This window comes from Acomys russatus, chromosome 29 (genome assembly GCF_903995435.1).
Source record: "Acomys russatus chromosome 29, mAcoRus1.1, whole genome shotgun sequence".
NCBI classification, from domain to species: domain Eukaryota; kingdom Metazoa; phylum Chordata; class Mammalia; order Rodentia; family Muridae; genus Acomys; species Acomys russatus.
In genome coordinates, this window is record NC_067165.1 from 46,265,433 (window position 1) to 46,281,949 (window position 16,517).

The window sequence follows — 16,517 nt, forward strand, 5'->3', positions numbered from 1 at the left end:
ACCTTCGTGAGGATGGACAGAGCAAGGAGTCCCAGAGTCCACCCAGGCTCCTGATCTCTTAAGCACTCAGCTGCCCGCTCCCCCTGCCCCCAGTGCTGTCCCAAGTAGGCAGGAGCCCATCCCTCTAGACCCAGGAGGAAACTGAGGCACAAGAGATGAGAGTAACTTGAGACCCAGCCTGACAGGCCCTGGCACAACTCATGCCCAGCTGGTGAAGCCTGCCTGCCCAGGGAATATGCCACAAATACCTCTGTAGTGGCCAGGCCTCAGGTTCCACCCAGTGGGGTCTGCAGGGATTCAGAGGACTTAGTGGCAGAAGCTTGGAGGTTGCTCTGAGGCCAGGCTCCAGGGCAGCCACACAAATGAACGTGACACCTCAGACAGGAACTGTGACTCCCCTCCCACAGGTGCTCATGAAGAGCGAACATGGGCCAGCAGTGACTGAGGGCATGACGTCAGCTCAGGGGCTCGTGGCCTGCCTCTGCCAGGAGGGAGACAGGCACCTGGCCCTGGGGGAGCTGCCCTTAGCCACAGCCTTCTACCTGGCTGCCTTCAGCTGCCACGCCCCCTCAGCCACGAGGCACGTGCGGGCTGTCTTGGATGAGGCTCCAGGAGCGCCTGTGGTGGCCACCCTGGAGGCCTGGTGCCGTGGGGACAGCCAGATCCCTGCTATCCACTGGGATGGCATGGCGGTGGTCTCCCTGACTGGGCCACTGGCCTCTGCCTTCCTTGGCGCCGTCTGCCCAGATCACCCTGCCACTATCCTGTACCTTTTGGCTGGCATGCTGGCCCACGGGCGCCACACGGAGGTGGTGCAGCGCTGCAACGCCCTGTTGGATGCGCATGCCAAACAGGCCCTGGAGCTGCAGCTGATGCGTGCCCTGGCCTTGGTCCTGTCCGTGGACCAGGCCAGCGAAGGCGTAGCTGCCTATCTTCAGAGTTTTGCCTCCAGTGCAGACCGGACAGTGGCCTTCATCCATAGCCACCAGCAGCCCTACCTCCCCATGCTGCTTGGCACCCTCCACAACTACCTCTCAGGACACCTGAAGACCACAGGTAGCGCCAGCCAGCAAGAGACCAGCTGCCAGGGACTCCTGGAGGCCCTGGACCCCAGGGGCAGCTGGATGGATGCCATGTCGCCTGAAGGCCTGCTTCACAGAGGCAGGTTTGAGGATTGCCTGGCAGCATGCAGCCGGGACCTTCAGCCTGACTCAATGGGGTATAGACCGCAAGGTAGGAGAGCTCATCGCAAGTCACATTCCCCCAAGAGCCATGGTGACAGTCACTCCGGCCACAGCTAAAACATGCCTGTGGTGGCACCAGAGCTGGGGCTGGGGCTGGGGACACCACAGTGAAAGATCAGTGAAAGATCAGACAAAATTCTTGATTTCTAAATGCAAGGCACAGGTCTGGCTGCTGGTCAGGGAAGGCATCTGAGGAGAGGCAGCTTCTCAAGGGAGGTGGCTTTCCCAGCTGAGACTGAACTAGTCGCCGGACTGTGATCTGGGAGGCAGAGAGAGGCCAGACCTGCTGGGACTTGGAGGATGGATGGAGGCTGGGGAGGCTGGCAGATACGGTGGGGAAGCCAACGAAGGCTGGAGGGTGGGTGCTGGGAAGGTGGGAGGCTAAGAAATCAAGAGGAGCCTGGGAAGCTGGATGGAGACTCTCAGACAGACCGGGAAGGAGGCATCACAGAGAGAGTGAAATACTGAGCTTAAGGTGTCACCGAGTCACTTGCGGCAGGGCTGTGGGCATAGTTAGTTGGGGACCTAAAGAGTTAGCCTTGAGGCTTGACTATGCCACCAGATTTCTCTTCCTGCAACAAAACGCCTAAGATAATCAAGTTATAAGGAGTAAAGGTTTCTTTCAGCTAGCTGGGTTTTTGTGGATTTCAGTCTGTGGTCAGCTGTCCAGAGGGTTCTTACAGGGCGCCCAGGGGTGACAAGGAGGGACGGTGTATGTGAGCGCCAGGTCCCTAGGGACCAGGACACGGCAACGTACAAGGAGGAATGGACTGGAGTGAACTGGAGGCTCTATGTCTTGGCTGTGATGACGCGTTACAATGCGATGGGATGGGATGTGATGCGATGTGATGCAGTGCAATGCGATGTGATGTGATGCGATGTGATGCGATGCGATGTGATGATGTGATGATGTGATGTGATGCGATGCAATGTGATGCAATGCGATGCGATGCGATGTGATGTGATGCGATGTGATGTGATGCGATGTGATGTGATGTGATGTGATGATGCGATGCGATGCGATGCGGTGTGATGCGATGTGATGCGATGCGATGTGATGTGATGATGCGATGTGATGCGATGTGATGTGATGCGATGTGATGTGATGCGATGTGATGATGCGATGCGATGCGGTGTGATGCGATGTGATGCGATGCGATGCGATGTGATGCGTTGCGATGCGATGTGATGCGATGCGATGCGATGTGATGCGTTGCGATGCGATGTGATGCGATGTGATGTGATGCGATGCGATGTGATGTGATGCAGTGCGGTGCAATGCGATGTGATGTGATGCAATGTGTCTTGGCTGTGATGATGCAATGCAGTGCGGTGCAATACGATGCGGTGCGATGCGGTGCAGGGTGATGCAATGCAATGCGATGCGGTGCAATGAGATGCGATGCAATGTGTCTTGGCTGTGATGATGTGAGGCAGTGCGGTGCAATGTGATGCGATGCGGTGCTATTCGGTGAGGTGCAGAGCGGTGCAATGCAATATGTAGAAGTGCATTGCATCACGTAGGACTTGTGGCCGGGCATGATAACGCACACCTTTAATCCCAGCACTTGGGACACAGGGTCAGGCAGATCTGAGTTTGAGGCTAGCCTGGTCTACAGAACAAGTTCCAGGACAGCCAGGGCTACATATAGAAACCCTGTCCCCCCTCCAAACTAATAATAATAAATAAATAAATCTTTTGAACAAAAGGACAGACAGTGAAAAAATGTAATACACTTTATAAAGTTAAAATTTAGAACTTTTCCTCACAACTATAAAAGATGAAAAGACAATACTCAGAGAAGAAAATGTCTTCAAAATATAAATGGCAGAAAAATTAATCAGTATGCAAAGTATTTGTGGAATTTCTACATATCAGTAAGATGATAGATAGATAGATAGATAGATAGATAGATAGATAGGTGGAATTGGCAAAAAAAAAAAAAAAAAAAAAAAAAAAAAAAAAAACTTTTCCCCAAAGAGAAAACACAGATAGCAAACAAAACTGTTTTCTGTAGAAAATAGCTGGCACTGTGGTAACAAGATGAATGCAAATTAAAGCGATGGAAAAGTATTTTCTTTCTACCACCCAATTGGAAAGAAAATTAATTAGTGAGCCCCAGAAAAATTAAAATTAAAACAGTGGGATAGCACTTTAGAAGTCCCAGGCTAACAAAACTGCTAAAGCTAACAGCAGACCTGTCCCCAGGCAGGGGACCAAGCTGACAGGGCACCTGTCCCACCCGTAGCAGCTGCCTAATTTAGATGAAATACCAAAAGCAGGTATTTGAGAGGTTGGGTGGTGAAGGCTGGAAGCAGAATGCTGCGGCTACACGAGGTAAGACTGCAGCTTGGAGGCTTTCCTCTAGGTACCTCTGCAATCATGTGTACAACGGAAAGCCATGGCCTTAGCATCTTGGGGGGAAGGCAGAGAATTCAGGGAAGCTGAAAGTAACGTCCTGAGGAGGGAAGGGCCTGAGGGAGGGATGAGGTTCAAAGTCTCACTATAAGCCTGCGGCTGACTGCTGGGCGGCCGAGCACTCAGGTGGAACTGAAAAGCGGACTGGGTTCTGAAGGCAAGAGACAGGATTTGGAGTTTGAGTCCAGACAACTTAACTGGTTACTAAGACAAAGTCCGGCCCTCATCTGAAAAAAAACAAAAAAAACAAAAAAACAAAACAAAACAAAAATAACTAAATCCAGAGCCTTTACAAAGCGTTGCTCAAATATCTGGTGTACAATTTTTAAAATGCCATATAGAATATAACTTGGTGGTGAACCATATGGAATAGAACACAGAACTGGGTTTGATGCCCACCACCACTACCACCCAAAAAAAAAAAAAAGGAAATCAGTTGAGAAGCGAAATAATAAAGAAAAATCGTCATACAGATAAAGAGACAACAATTTTAAAAATACAATAGAGATTACCCGATATGCAAAACAAGGGAAATGAGTAGAGCCTTACTGGGACAGTTAGGAAATCTAATGTGTGTGGTAGTAGAGATACGGGTGTGACGTCAACAGCTGGTGGAGGCCAGAGTTGACCTGCTCACAACATTCGTTTCCACCTTTGGCTACTGCCGGCAGGGCTGGACAGCGACCCCTGTTGGCGATGGCTTTCTCGGTCAGTCTGTGCAAACTAGTTGGTACTTCGCTGGGCTCAGGGATCTGGTAGTGGGCTTTACCACACCCATCCTCACACCTGGGGAGCGTCCATCACCCTCAGGCAGAAGACGAGGTCCACCCATCTTCAGATACGGGCTTCAGATAGCTGAGCGCCTCCTTCCTGGGCCCTCTGCTCTCTGTTTGCTACAAGGAAGCTTTGGGTCCCAATAAGCAGTCGGCAAAGATGTCCAAGACTGGTGACCCTACAAAGTCAGAGTCAGAACCTAGTTTCACAGAGTGGGCTGGGTGGAGCTACATCCCTGAAAAAGATACTAAGGGCCATCACTGAAAGTCAAGGCGGAAAGAAATGTAAATAGGCTCCTATTTGGACTTGAGGGGTGATGCCTACAAGAACCACTCTGGGGAAACAGTGTTGGGTGGCGCCAAGAGCTGCTGGCTGTGGTGCTGGCACAGGTGCTGCGGCATCACTCACGGGTGCCCATGGGCTTGGAGTCATCCTTGTAACTCGGGAGCCCTAGGTCACCATCAGACTTTGGGTAGATGCACTGAGTTAACAGAAGGAACTGTGAGAAGGCTGGACCACACCTGTTTTTCTCTTCAGGCGAGCACCTGGCAGCCCTGCTGGTCACCCGCGCAGCCGCCGCCTTCTTCCTCAATGGCCCAGCGGGAGACACGCTACTGGACCTAGAGGAGGCCTTCCGTGAGAGTCCCTCCGGCGCGCGGAGGCAGTTCCAGGCCCTGCTATCCGCTGAGGACCGCGAACGCGTGCAGGCTCAGGCGCAGGAGGCTGCGGACTCGGGCTTCGCCCGCTTCCTGGAGGCTGTGCGAAGCCGCCGCGAGCTGCGCGAGGACGCGGACCGCGAGCTCTTGGTTCCCGTGACCCACGCGCTCCGCGTCCTGTTCCGCGTGGCCCCCGCACGGACGCAAGCCGCTCTAGGGACCCGCCTGGCAGAGTGCCTGCTGCTGGCCGGGGACGTGGAGGGGGCTCGCGCGCAGTGTGAGCGCCTCCTACGGCCCAGGCGTCCGGGGGAGCGGGCGGGGGGCCGCGCCGGAGACCACGCGCCGCTGCTGGCACTGCGCGGCCTCTGCGCGCTGCACGCGGGCGATGCGCGGCGCGCGCGCGAGGACTTCCAGGCGGTGCTGGAGCGCGGGTCGCCGCACGCGGGAGGCTGCGTGCGCGCGCTGTGCGGCCGTGGGCTGCTGCGGGTGCTGGCGGGCAGCGCCTTCCTGGGCGCGCTGGACTATGTCACCGCCTGCCGGCTGCGGCCGGAGGAGGCGCTGCTGGCCGCCAAAGCCTACGTGCCCTGGAACCAGCGAGGACTGCTGCTGACAGTGCTGCGCGAGGAGGGCCGCAGGATGCTGCTGCGCTCTCCAGGCTGCGTGAGGAAGGCTGCGCAGGGAGCCCGCCCTGCTCCACAGGCGCAGGAGGGGTGAGAACCTGCCCCGCGCTGGAGGTGGAGAAAGCTAGGGAGGGATGTGTCTGAAAGAAAACTGACGTTATCAGCTAGATGGTTTCGCTGAGCAAATGTGAAGATCTGAATCCAGGCCTGAGATCTCAGGTTCCCGGGTCTCAGAGAGTGGTGCCCTGTTTAGCTTCCTCCCCTTAGTTTTAGGAACAAGCTGAGGGCAGTGCCTCACACCTGCAACCCTGGCACTTGGGGATTGATGCAGGAGGGTCGCCATGAGGACAGCCTGAGCTACATAGTGAATGTCAGGCCAGCCTGGGCTACATACAAAGTGAGACTTTGTTTCTCAAAAACGCAAAATAAACAAACAAAAGTCAAAACCGAAAAGTTAGGGAGCGTTGTGTCCCACCTCAGTAGATGTTGAGTTTTAAGTTTATTTCTGTTGCTAAACACATTGGTGACACCTTGTCTCCACTACACCATGTCATTTATTTATTTATTTATTTATTTATTTATTTATTTATTTATTTTTGGTTTTTCGAGACAGGGTTTCTCTCTGTAGCCCTGGCTGTCCTGGACTCACTTTGTAGACCAGGCTGGCCTCAAACACATAGCAATCCACCTGCCTCTGCCTCCCGAGTGCTGGGATTAAAGGCATGCACCACCACCACTCGGCTACACCATGTCTTAAAAGGAGAACAGGTGTAGCTCTGGGTCAGTGGGCCACTCCAAGGAAGGGTCTTTGGTTTCGAATGCTGCCCACCCTGCTCTCCCAGACTCAGGTTGCGCCCTGCTGCCCGATGAGTGCCCCTCCAGCTGCCTAACCTGCACCCACCACTGTCAATCCACACCCCACAGCTCCCCCATGAGCTTCCTCAGCCCTGGTGTGAATTGCTGTTGTGGTTAGGCTTTTTCATGCTGAGCCCAGCAAAGCTGAAATGTCAATTCTTGTGTTTATAAAAAAAGAAACTGGAGCCGGGCATAGTGCGCACGCCTTTAATCCCAGCACTCGGGAGGCAGAGGCAGGCGGATTGCTGTGAGTTCAAGGCCAGCCTGGTCTACAAAGTGAGTCCAGGATGGCCAAGGCTACACAGAGAAACCCTGTCTCAAAAAACCAAAAAAAAAAGAAAGAAAGAAAAAGAAAAAGGAAACTGAGTCAGGGTCTGTTGGATGTACTTAGGGAGCTTTGGTCCCTACTTCCTCGTGTTTGTTTGTTTTGTTTTGTTTTTTGAGACAGGGCCTCTCTGTGTTAGCCTTGGCTGTCCTAGACTCGCTTTGTACACCAGCCTGGCCTCGAACTCACAGCAATTTGCCTGCCTTTGTCTCCCGACTGCTGGGATTAAAGGTGTGCACCACCAGCCCCGGTAGGTCCTTACTTCTGAATAGCCCCTGCCCCATGGAGTGGTGAAAAGAGCAGGAGAGAGAGTGAAGGAAGGGCAGGCTAGGGGTCTGGAGAGCGGTGGTGAGGTCCTCCTCCTGCTGCCCAGAGGGAAAGGGGCGGCCCAGACTATAGGCATGGATGGGGAAATGATCCACCTGAGGTGAGGCCTCTTAAGCAATGGACGGGATGGGAGATGCAGGAAAAGGCCTGTCCCACCCACGCGGGACCACTCTCCCCACAGGGATGCCCACGGTGTGTACCAGCTGGCCATGATGTTAATGGAGCTGGATGCTGAGGATGAGACTTCCTGCCTCTTGGCAGCTGACGCCCTGTACCGACTGGGCCGCCTGGATGATGCTCACAAGTCCCTGCTGGTGGCCCTGTCGCGGAGACCCCAGGCAACCCCTGTGCTGGTGCGGTTGGCCCTGCTTCAGCTGCGGAGAGGCTTCTGTTATGATGCCAACCAGGTGAGCAGGCCCACACGGGCTGCTGCAGTTGGAACGGCCACAGCTCTACAGGGGACACCATGCATCCTGTGGCTCCAGATTTGCTCCCTACAGCCTAGACTTTGGGATAGACAGTCCTCGCTAAATCCCACTCCACCACCTGCGGTGAGCCTTCACTCGGCCTCCTCAGCTGTGCCTGCTCTTGTCAGTGGCCAAGGGAACTGTCTAAGATGGTGCCAGGACCTGGGAGGTGCCCGCTTACAGTAGGCACTTCCCATATTTCCTCTGGCTGTGGTATAATGAGAAGTGGCTGAAGCCAGGCGTGGTGGGGCACGCCTTTAATCCCAGCACTCAGGAGGCAGAGGCAGGTGGATCACTGTGAGTTCAAGGCCAGCCTGGTCTACAAAGCGAGTCCGGGACAGCCAAGGCTACACAGAGAAACACTGTCTCGAAAAACAAAAACAAACAAAAAAGTGGCCAACAGCCAGTCGTTTACAGGCTGAGCTCCTACTCAACTCTCCCAGATAAAATGGGCTTTGAATGTAACTCTGCCTGGGATAGAAGCATGGGTTTTACAAGGCCTGCGGCCCGTGCTTGCCGGCCTCTGAGAGGCCACTGCTCTGAGAATGGCAGGGGAGATTTAAGACCTGGCTCGGGTGTTTTGGGCTTTCTGCTTTGTACCAAAATCCATGGGTCATGTTCTGGGTATCTTGGGCCTCGAAGTCTGGGCCGAGGGACCACAGGCCTCTTCATTCTTCTCTGACCTGGCTGGAACCCTGGCCCCCTGGGCAGAAAGACCACCCTGGAACCAACCAATCCTCAGCCAGGGACAGGGTCTGCACCAGGCTCATGGGAAACAGAGTTGTGTCTCCCCTGGAGGAGGAGCTACATCTGCCTGAGGACACCTAGAGCCTGGTCGGCTCTCTGGCAGCTCCTGAGTCCCTTGCTGTCTGGAAGAGCCGTCGCTCAAGCGTGTTGTTCAAGCCTTCGCTGGGCCAGCATATTGGGATGGGGTCTCCACCAGTGAGACGGAGGAGGCTGCCAAGGCTCAGGGAAAGGAGAGCCCCACCTCACCCTGCTGTCTGCAGGGTGGGCTTTCGCCACTCCCAAGCGTTTCCTCACTCCCCGCTCTGGAGGGAGGAAGTGGATGGGGACAAACATACCTCCAAAGCATAAACGGCCAGGGCTGCAATTCATGGAGAACCTTCCAGTGCTCAAAAACAGAGCCCCCGCCCCTGCCCCTGCCAGGCTCTACTAGTGGCGGCAAGTGCTGGATAGGGCACGGGAGGGAGAGAGATGTGATGGCTCTGCCCTTACCCCCACAGCTAGTGAAGAAGGTAGCTCAGTCTGGGGACACGGCCTGTCTCCAGCACGCCCTGGACATCTTCCATCGGGAGGACCTGCAGCTGCTGCGAGACCACTGCCACATGCGGGCGTTAAGCATACTTCGGGCACGGCCAGGTGGGCCAGACAGTGAGGTCCACACGAGGGAAGCCATCGCCTACCTCTCCTTGGCCATCTTTGCTGCAGGTAGGAATTCCCTCCAGTCTCGGGGGTTTAATCCTGTGCCAGATGCATGGAGGACATGAACTCTGAGGACGGGCTTGTTCCACACTAGCCTGTGCCATGAAGCCTTCACGGTGTGGACAAGATGGGCCATTTACCAGGAGCAACTAGTACCGAATGCCCTGGCCTGAGAAGGGCCGAGGCGAGCTGAGCCCCCCGCCTGCTCCTGGACTGCCGTCCCCTGCACACTCCACTCTGAGGCATAGGCCAGACCTTGGCTCCCCTGAGCCCTTCACAGTGGTGACATACCTGGCCTGGACCCCTAGCCAAGCCATCCCATCTGGGTTGCGGCAGGCCTTCTCTGAGTGTGCCGGAGTGCAGTGCTCAGGTGCCATGGTGCAAGTACAAGTCCCTAGAGCTTGGCGGAGCCAGGGGTGGGAGTAAGGTAACCTTCCTTCAGATCATAGTGGCTTCTTGGTGGCTTGTAGTGGCACCTCCCCACTGCTTGCTCCTCAGAGTAAGCGGAAGTGAGGCCGTGGGAGATGGAAGGGGAGTGGTGAGTGAATTGATTCCTGCAGGTCACCAGTGACTGGGAAAGGTCAAGGCCCCAAGTGGGTGGCAGAGTGACACTAGACAGATGTACACAGGGGCTGTGGTGGAGGCATTCTGTTTGGGGAAGGGCCCTACCTCCCAGAATTCTCTGGGAATTGCTGCCCACCCCGAGCCTCACACAGTACCAGGTGCTTCCTTTCTTTACCCTGGCCTAAGGAACATGTTCTACTCAACCCCTGGCTACTCCCTCCCCCAAAACAAAGGCATAGACCTTCCTAAGCATGCCAACCGCCTGCCAGTCCTCCCAGGCACCACCCCTCCTGGTGGGGCTTCTCCCACCGTGTGGCCAGGCACCCTAGCAGCCTGGCTTGGCCTTGGTGCCCCGGTGGAATGGATGGACCTCGTGCCCCTGTGCCTGCCTAGGTTGGACACTAGATGAGACCCTGGACACGTGTGATCTGCATCCTGAACACTTTCTTTCTTCAGGAAGTGAAGCCAGTGAGTCCCTCCTTGTCCGAGCCCGCTGTTATGGGCTCCTGGGTCAGAAGAAGACCGCCATATTTGACTTCAACTCTATGCTCCGAGAGGAACCAAGGAACGTGCAAGCTCTGTGTGGACGAGCCCTTGTGCATCTGGCCCTGGACCAGCTGCAGGTGCCAGCCCATACCCCCACCTCCACACCTGGACTGACCAGCTGCAGGTGCCAGCCCATCCCCCAAACACACACCTGGGCTGGCCAGCTGCAGGTGCCAGCCCATCTCCACACATATACCTAGGCTGACCAGCTGCAGGTGCCAGCCAATACCCCCTCACACACACCTGGGCTGGCCAGCTGCAGGTGCCAGCCCATACCCCACATACACCTGGGCTGGCCAGCTGGAGGTGCCAGCCCATCTCCAAACACACACCTGGGCTGGCCAGCTGCAGGTGCCAGCCCATACCCTCACACACACACCTGGGCTGGCCAGCTGCAGGTGCCAGCCCATCCACACACACACACCTGGGCTGGCCAGCTGCAGGTGCCAACCCATACCCACACACACACCTGGGCTGGCCAGCTGCAGGTACCAGCCCATACCCCCTCACACACACCTGGGCTGGCCAGCTTCAGGTGCCAGCCCATACCCCACACAGATATCTGGGCTGGCCAGCTGGAGGTGCCAACCCATCACCACACACCTACCTGGGCTGGCCAGCTGCAGGTGCCAGCCCATACCCCTCACACACACCTGGGCTGGCCAGCTGCAGGTGCCAGCCCATCCCCCACACAGATATCTGGGCTGGCCAGCTGCAGGTGCCAGCCCATACCCCCTCACACACACCTGAGCTGGCCAGCTGCAGGTGCCAACCCATCCCCACACACACACCTGGGCTGGCCAGCTGCAGGTGCCAGCCCATCCCCCACACAGATACCTGGGCTGGCCAGCTGGAGGTGCCAACCCATCCCCACACACCTACCTGGGCTGGCCAGCTGCAGGTGCCAGCCCATACCCCCTCACACACCTGGGCTGGCCAGCTGCAGGTGCCAGCCCATCCCCACACACACACCAGGGCTGGCCAGCTGCAGGTGCCAGCCCATCCCCCCCACACACACACCTGGGCTGGCCAGCTGCAGGTGCCAACCCATCCCCACACACACACCTGGGCTGGCCAGCTGCAGGTCCCAGCCCATCCCCCCACACACAACACACCTGGGCTGGCCAGCTGGAGGTGCCAACCCATCCCCACACACACACCTGGGCTGGCCAGCTGCAGGTGCCAGCCCATACCCCCTCACACACACCTGGGCTGGCCAGCTGCAGGGACCAGCCCATACCCCCCCACACACACACATCTGGGCTGGCCAGCTGCAGGTGCCAGCCCATACCCTCACACACACACCTGGGCTGGCCAGCTGCAGGTGCCAGCCCACTCACACACACACCTGGGCTGGCCAGCTGCAGCTGGCCACCTGGGGCTGGACAAACAGGAGTAAGGGAGACCAGCGTGCTACCTCCCCTTCCACTGAATGAGGGTGAGCAAGGTCAGGCCTTCCGGCCATCAGGGTGCACTTGAGGACCCCACGTTCTTCTCCCACAAGCACTTGCAGGGAGCAGGAGTCACATTCCCAGAGATCCACTTTTGGGTAATCCTACCTCTCATGCTAGCCCTGCCTCAGTCTTCGTGGATAAGTATGCAAGCCCTCGGGGCAAGTAGTGGATCTTAACTAATTCCTCAGTGAATGCTGGAGGTAGGCAGACTACGGATAGTCAGAGCAGGGAAGCTGGGAAGCTGGGTGGCACAGACCCTCTGAGACTCCAAGGAGAGAACTTGAGGAAAGAAAGTCCTGATGGGAGTGAGGGCTGTCCTCCCACCCCACCCCCGCTCTGCCTTGCAGGAAGCTGTGGATGACATGGTCTCTGCCCTGAAGCTGGACCCAGGCACTGTGATCCCTGAGATCCACTCCCTGAAGCCAGAAGTTCAGTTGACCCTTACCCATGGCCTCCATACCCACTGCCGGGTCCTCCTGAAGCAGTGGCTGGACGCTGGACCCCCCCTCAGGGAGGAGGACACCCAGGGCCTCCTTGCCATGGCGGAAGCTCTGATTAGAATCAACGCTGCACAGCCCAGTTGGCACCTGCTTCTCACAGACATCCTCACAGGGCTGGGTGCGTATGCGAGAGCAGAGGACATGGAGCTCTGTCCCATACTCTGATTCTAGTGTTCTTCTCTATGGAGAAAGAGACTATGGTCGCGAAGGCTCCAAATCCTGTGACCGACAACCCGGTGGAGTGGCAACTCCCTGTTTTGTTTTGTTTTTTGTTCATATTGTTTTGGTTTGGTTTGGTTTGTGACCTACCACACTGTGGGGCCTGTGGAATGGCAACTTTGGGTTTTTTCTTGTTTGGTTTGATTTTTCGAGGCAGGGTTTCTCCATGTAGCCCTGGCTGTCCTGGAACTCACTCTGTAGACCAGGCTGGCCTCGAACTCACAAAGATCTGCCTGCCTCTGCCTCCCGAGTGCTGGGATTAAAGGCATGCGCCACCACACCAGGCTTTACTCTCTGGGTTTTTAAGTCTCATCCCTCTGCTGGCAGAAGGAAGACACCCCTGTACATCCACATGTGCCATGCAGGTCCCCCTGTCACTCCTTGTTTGAAGGGAAGTTCTCTCTGTAACCTGCATTTGCCCTCCAAAGACTTCAGGGGACTGCCCCCCCCCCCACCCCGCAGTTCTGCTCCTACTGAGGCTGAGTCTGCAACCATCAACTGGACCTCAGACAAGACAGAGTAGGGGAGACCAGAGGGGTTCCCTAGGGCTAGATTGTCCTCCTTCCTGGGCATGCTTTGGCCCCAGCCACAACCACACTTGCTGACCATCCTCTCCTGGTCCCCACAGGCAAGTATCAGGAGGCTGGTACCCACCTGCAGGAAGCTCTACACCTCACCCCATCATCAGAGGCTGCCCAGGCCAGGCGAGGCCTGCTCCAGCTTAAAATGGGGCAGGTGTCAGCTGCTGCCCGTGACTTGCAGCGCCTGGCGGAGACAGACACTCAGGACCTCAGTTTCCTGCTGCGTCTCCTTGAACCCCCAGAACAGCAGAGTCTCATACAGGTATGCAGCACCCCACAAGCCTTGCCCCAGTACCACAAACGTCATAGCTACACACACACACACACACACACACACACACACACACACACACACACACAGAGAGAGAGAGAGAGAGAGAGAGAGAGAGAGAGAGAGAGAGAGAGAGAGAGAGAGAGAGAGGACAGCTCTTCCCTTTTGCTGCTGGCTTGCTTCCTTGCATCTGGGGTTAGGTGACCAGGTACGATCTCTGGAAACAATACCCCTGCTTCTCGGCTTGTGAAGGCACGCCACAGGTGACTTGGCCTGGGGCACCTCATCCTGGTACAAGGCCCAGGACTCAGATCAGGCTGGGGAGACCAGGAGAGGGTGCACAAATCCAAGTCTTGGGGTCAGAGGGACCCAGGTCAAGAGGTGACTTAGGACAAGTGTCCCTCCGAATGCCTCCCTCTCTACATTGCAACGAATTCTGCCGGTCAAATGACATGGAAAATGGCGTATCAGAGAATGGCCCGTAACAGCAGGGTTGGTAAGGGGACATGGGTTGCAGTGCCAGCAGGACTTGAACTGAGTCTCCCAAAACTGGACGGGGTTGGGGCATGAGATCCTGAAGTTCTAAAAAGGGTCAGGAGGGGAATCCCACTTCCCAAGTTCTAGGACTGGGAATCCTAAGATCTCTGCTGGGGAGGGGGGCGGGAGGGGGGGGGCGGGGTACGTCCTGGAGTTCAAGCAGAAAATGGAGACTTGGGCAAAACACTGGGGAAATCCCAAGGCCTAGGGGTCTACTACCGCAGGGGCTGGGGCTGGCAAGGCAGCGTTCGGTTGCCCAGCGACAGAGCCAGCCCGGAAGTGGCCTTTCCCAGCTTCCTGCCACGCTGCGGTCTCTCCCAGCCAAGAGCAGTCCCTCAGTACTGCGCCTGCACGGCTGGTGCCCCTCCCCGAGCTGGGCGGGGCGGGGCTTAGAGCTTGCTATGGCTTTTGAGCCTCTTCTGCCTGTACCTTGCAACAACATGGGCCATGCAGCACGGAGGGCAAGACGTTCTTGGCAGGATCACACAAAAGAGAACAAGAAGAGCAGGTGCCCTTGTGCGAGCCTCAGCGCCTGCCTGGGAGCCTTCAGTCTAATGCGGGGAGATGGCACTGCACCCCATGAGGAAAAGCCAGCCCCCTCCCTCTAGGCCCCAGAACCATTCAGCCCTCCTAGCAAAAACATCTGACTTAACCAACTGACACGTGGTGTTTGCTCCCTGTGGTGTGTAGCATCCCTGGGATGCTCTGAGCTTCCCCTCCTCCCAAAGATTTATCGTTAAGGGGCGTTGTATGCTGTGAAGCCCGGTGCAGTTAAAAGGGGGAGAGGGGGACACTCAAAGGCCCGCCTTAGGTACTTTGTAGCTTTTTGCAGGAAATCTAGCGAGTTTATGAAGTTGCCTGCGCTCACAGTGGCAAGGGTCAGGGAAGAGGAGGTAAAGACATTTAGCAACTTTGGGTCCAGACTTGCCTCTCTTCAAGAAACAGCGCTGCCCGAGGACCAAGGGGAGGCAGACATGCTGAGGCACTGGCAGCCCTAGTCACAGGAGAAGTCCTCTACCTAGGGTCCCCACCCGTACCCGTGACCAGGCCCCCAGAAGTGTGTGAGTCTTCTGCACAGGGAGGGGACCAGACACCATCAGAGGCTGACTGCGCAGTGACGCTAACTCCGTGCTCTTTCCCTGTGTCCCCTGCGCAGGCCGCTGCCAAGGAAGCAAGCAACCTCTTGGATTTAGGACATCCGGGGCAGGCCCTGGGCTACTGTTCTTTGGCCATCCTGGCCAGTGGCAACAGTCCTCATCACCTGCGTCTCCGAACGGCCTGCCTGACTCAGCTGCGGGACTATGACCGGGCACTCAGGGACCTGGACCGTGTGCTGCAGGAGGGCGACAGTGACCTGCCAGGGAGGACTGAAGATTTCTGCTCCCGGGGTCGCCTGCTGCTGAGCCTGGGGGATAACAGTGGAGCTGCAGGGGCCTTCACCCAGGCCTTGGCCCTGGCACCGGCCCAGGCTCAACGCAGCCTGTCAGAGCAGCCAGGCCGGGCCACCACAGCTGACGTGTTCCTGATCCATGGGCAGCAGTGTCTAGAGGACCAGCACTATGAGGAGGCCTGGACGGCCATCCAGACTGGCCTAACAGTGGATCCCGGCCACGGTGGGCTGAGGAAGCTGAAGATGAGGGCTCGCAAGGAGGCGTCCTCGGGCTGCAGACTACACTGACCAGGAGCTGAGCCACTGGACTCCCCCCACTGTCACCCAACTTCACACCCTGGGCGCACCTGACTCCCCAGATCCAAGAGCTGTTCTGTCCATTGGCCACCCTCCCCTGCCCTTTTGCCACAGGGTAAAGGAGAAAGTTCCTGCTCATGCGGAGCAGCTGTGCCACGTGGCTCACAGCCACACTGCAGTGGGCAGCCTCAGCAGCACTCTGCGCTTGGAGCGGTCACAGGCAAGATCAGGGTTGGCACCTCAGGCAGGGCCGGGCCTAAGGGAAGAAGTACTGGCCCAGGGAGCCCTCCTTGGGAAGGAAACTACTTAGACAGGGTCTGGACTTCCTCCTGAATCAACCTATCAACCCCCCCCTCTAGATTCCTGGCCGCAGGTGTGAAACTGTCCCAGCAAGGTCATTCACCAGGAAACGATGCCAGGAGGCACAGCCCAGGCAGCCCTTTCCTCCCCAGCTCCCTGAATCCTTATAAGGTTGAGGACCCCCACCCCCACGCCCCCGGGCGCTCCCAGGCTTTCACTTGGCCTGGGCCTATTCAAGTCATCGGCCTGTGATTTGGATATCTCAGGCAGCAATCCCCTGTCTTGCACCCCACACCCACACCCCCCCCATCAGTGGGATTCCAGCCCATCACCTTCACTACACCGTTGTCACCAAAGTTGTCACAGAGACCAGGCTGGAGTAACTTCAGTCACTCACTGCAATGCACAGGGCTGCTTGGTGTGAAGAGGCCAAAACCTGCCTCCCTGGGTTTATCCGGGAGGGTGAGGGCACTGTGTCTGAGTCCTGTGGTCCTGTGGAGGGTGAGGGCACTGTGTCTGCGTCCTATGCACTTCCTTTGCTCTGGGCTGCTCTCTCTGCCTCTCCTCCGTCAGTCTTTAGCATCATGGAGACCCACAGTCTCACTTCCCGGACAGACCATCCCCCAGGCTCAGATATGGATTCCTGATCCGCACATCCCCAGCGAGTGATGAAGGAACCTGAGCAGTATTAGCTGCCCCTTCCTGTGAAGGCCTCCTCACTACCTGGT

At 56.9% G+C, this 16,517-nt stretch overlaps 1 protein-coding gene across 1 annotated transcript; it reads left to right on the forward strand.

Moving 5' to 3' along the window:
• Positions 1–269: 269 nt before the first annotated feature.
• Positions 270–15,618, forward strand: Ttc34 (tetratricopeptide repeat domain 34). The gene is made up of 8 exons (XM_051171445.1): positions 270–1,233; positions 4,975–5,803; positions 7,402–7,627; positions 8,932–9,136; positions 10,151–10,317; positions 12,042–12,312; positions 13,042–13,256; positions 14,959–15,618. Exons 1-8 carry the CDS (start codon positions 363–365, stop codon positions 15,478–15,480), a joined length of 3,306 nt encoding a protein of 1,101 aa, XP_051027402.1. The 5' UTR covers positions 270–362; the 3' UTR covers positions 15,481–15,618.
• Positions 15,619–16,517: the final 899 nt, after the last annotated feature.

Excerpts from the sequence above, each read along its gene's own strand:
- Ttc34 (XM_051171445.1), top strand. The coding sequence starts at position 363 with ATGAACGTGACACCTCAGACAGGAACTGTGACTCCCCTCCCACAGGTG. Across the intron at positions 9,137-10,150 it reads CTTGGCCATCTTTGCTGCAG|GAAGTGAAGCCAGTGAGTCC; the intron begins GTAGGAATTCCC and ends TTCTTTCTTCAG. Across the intron at positions 13,257-14,958 it reads AACAGCAGAGTCTCATACAG|GCCGCTGCCAAGGAAGCAAG; the intron begins GTATGCAGCACC and ends TCCCCTGCGCAG.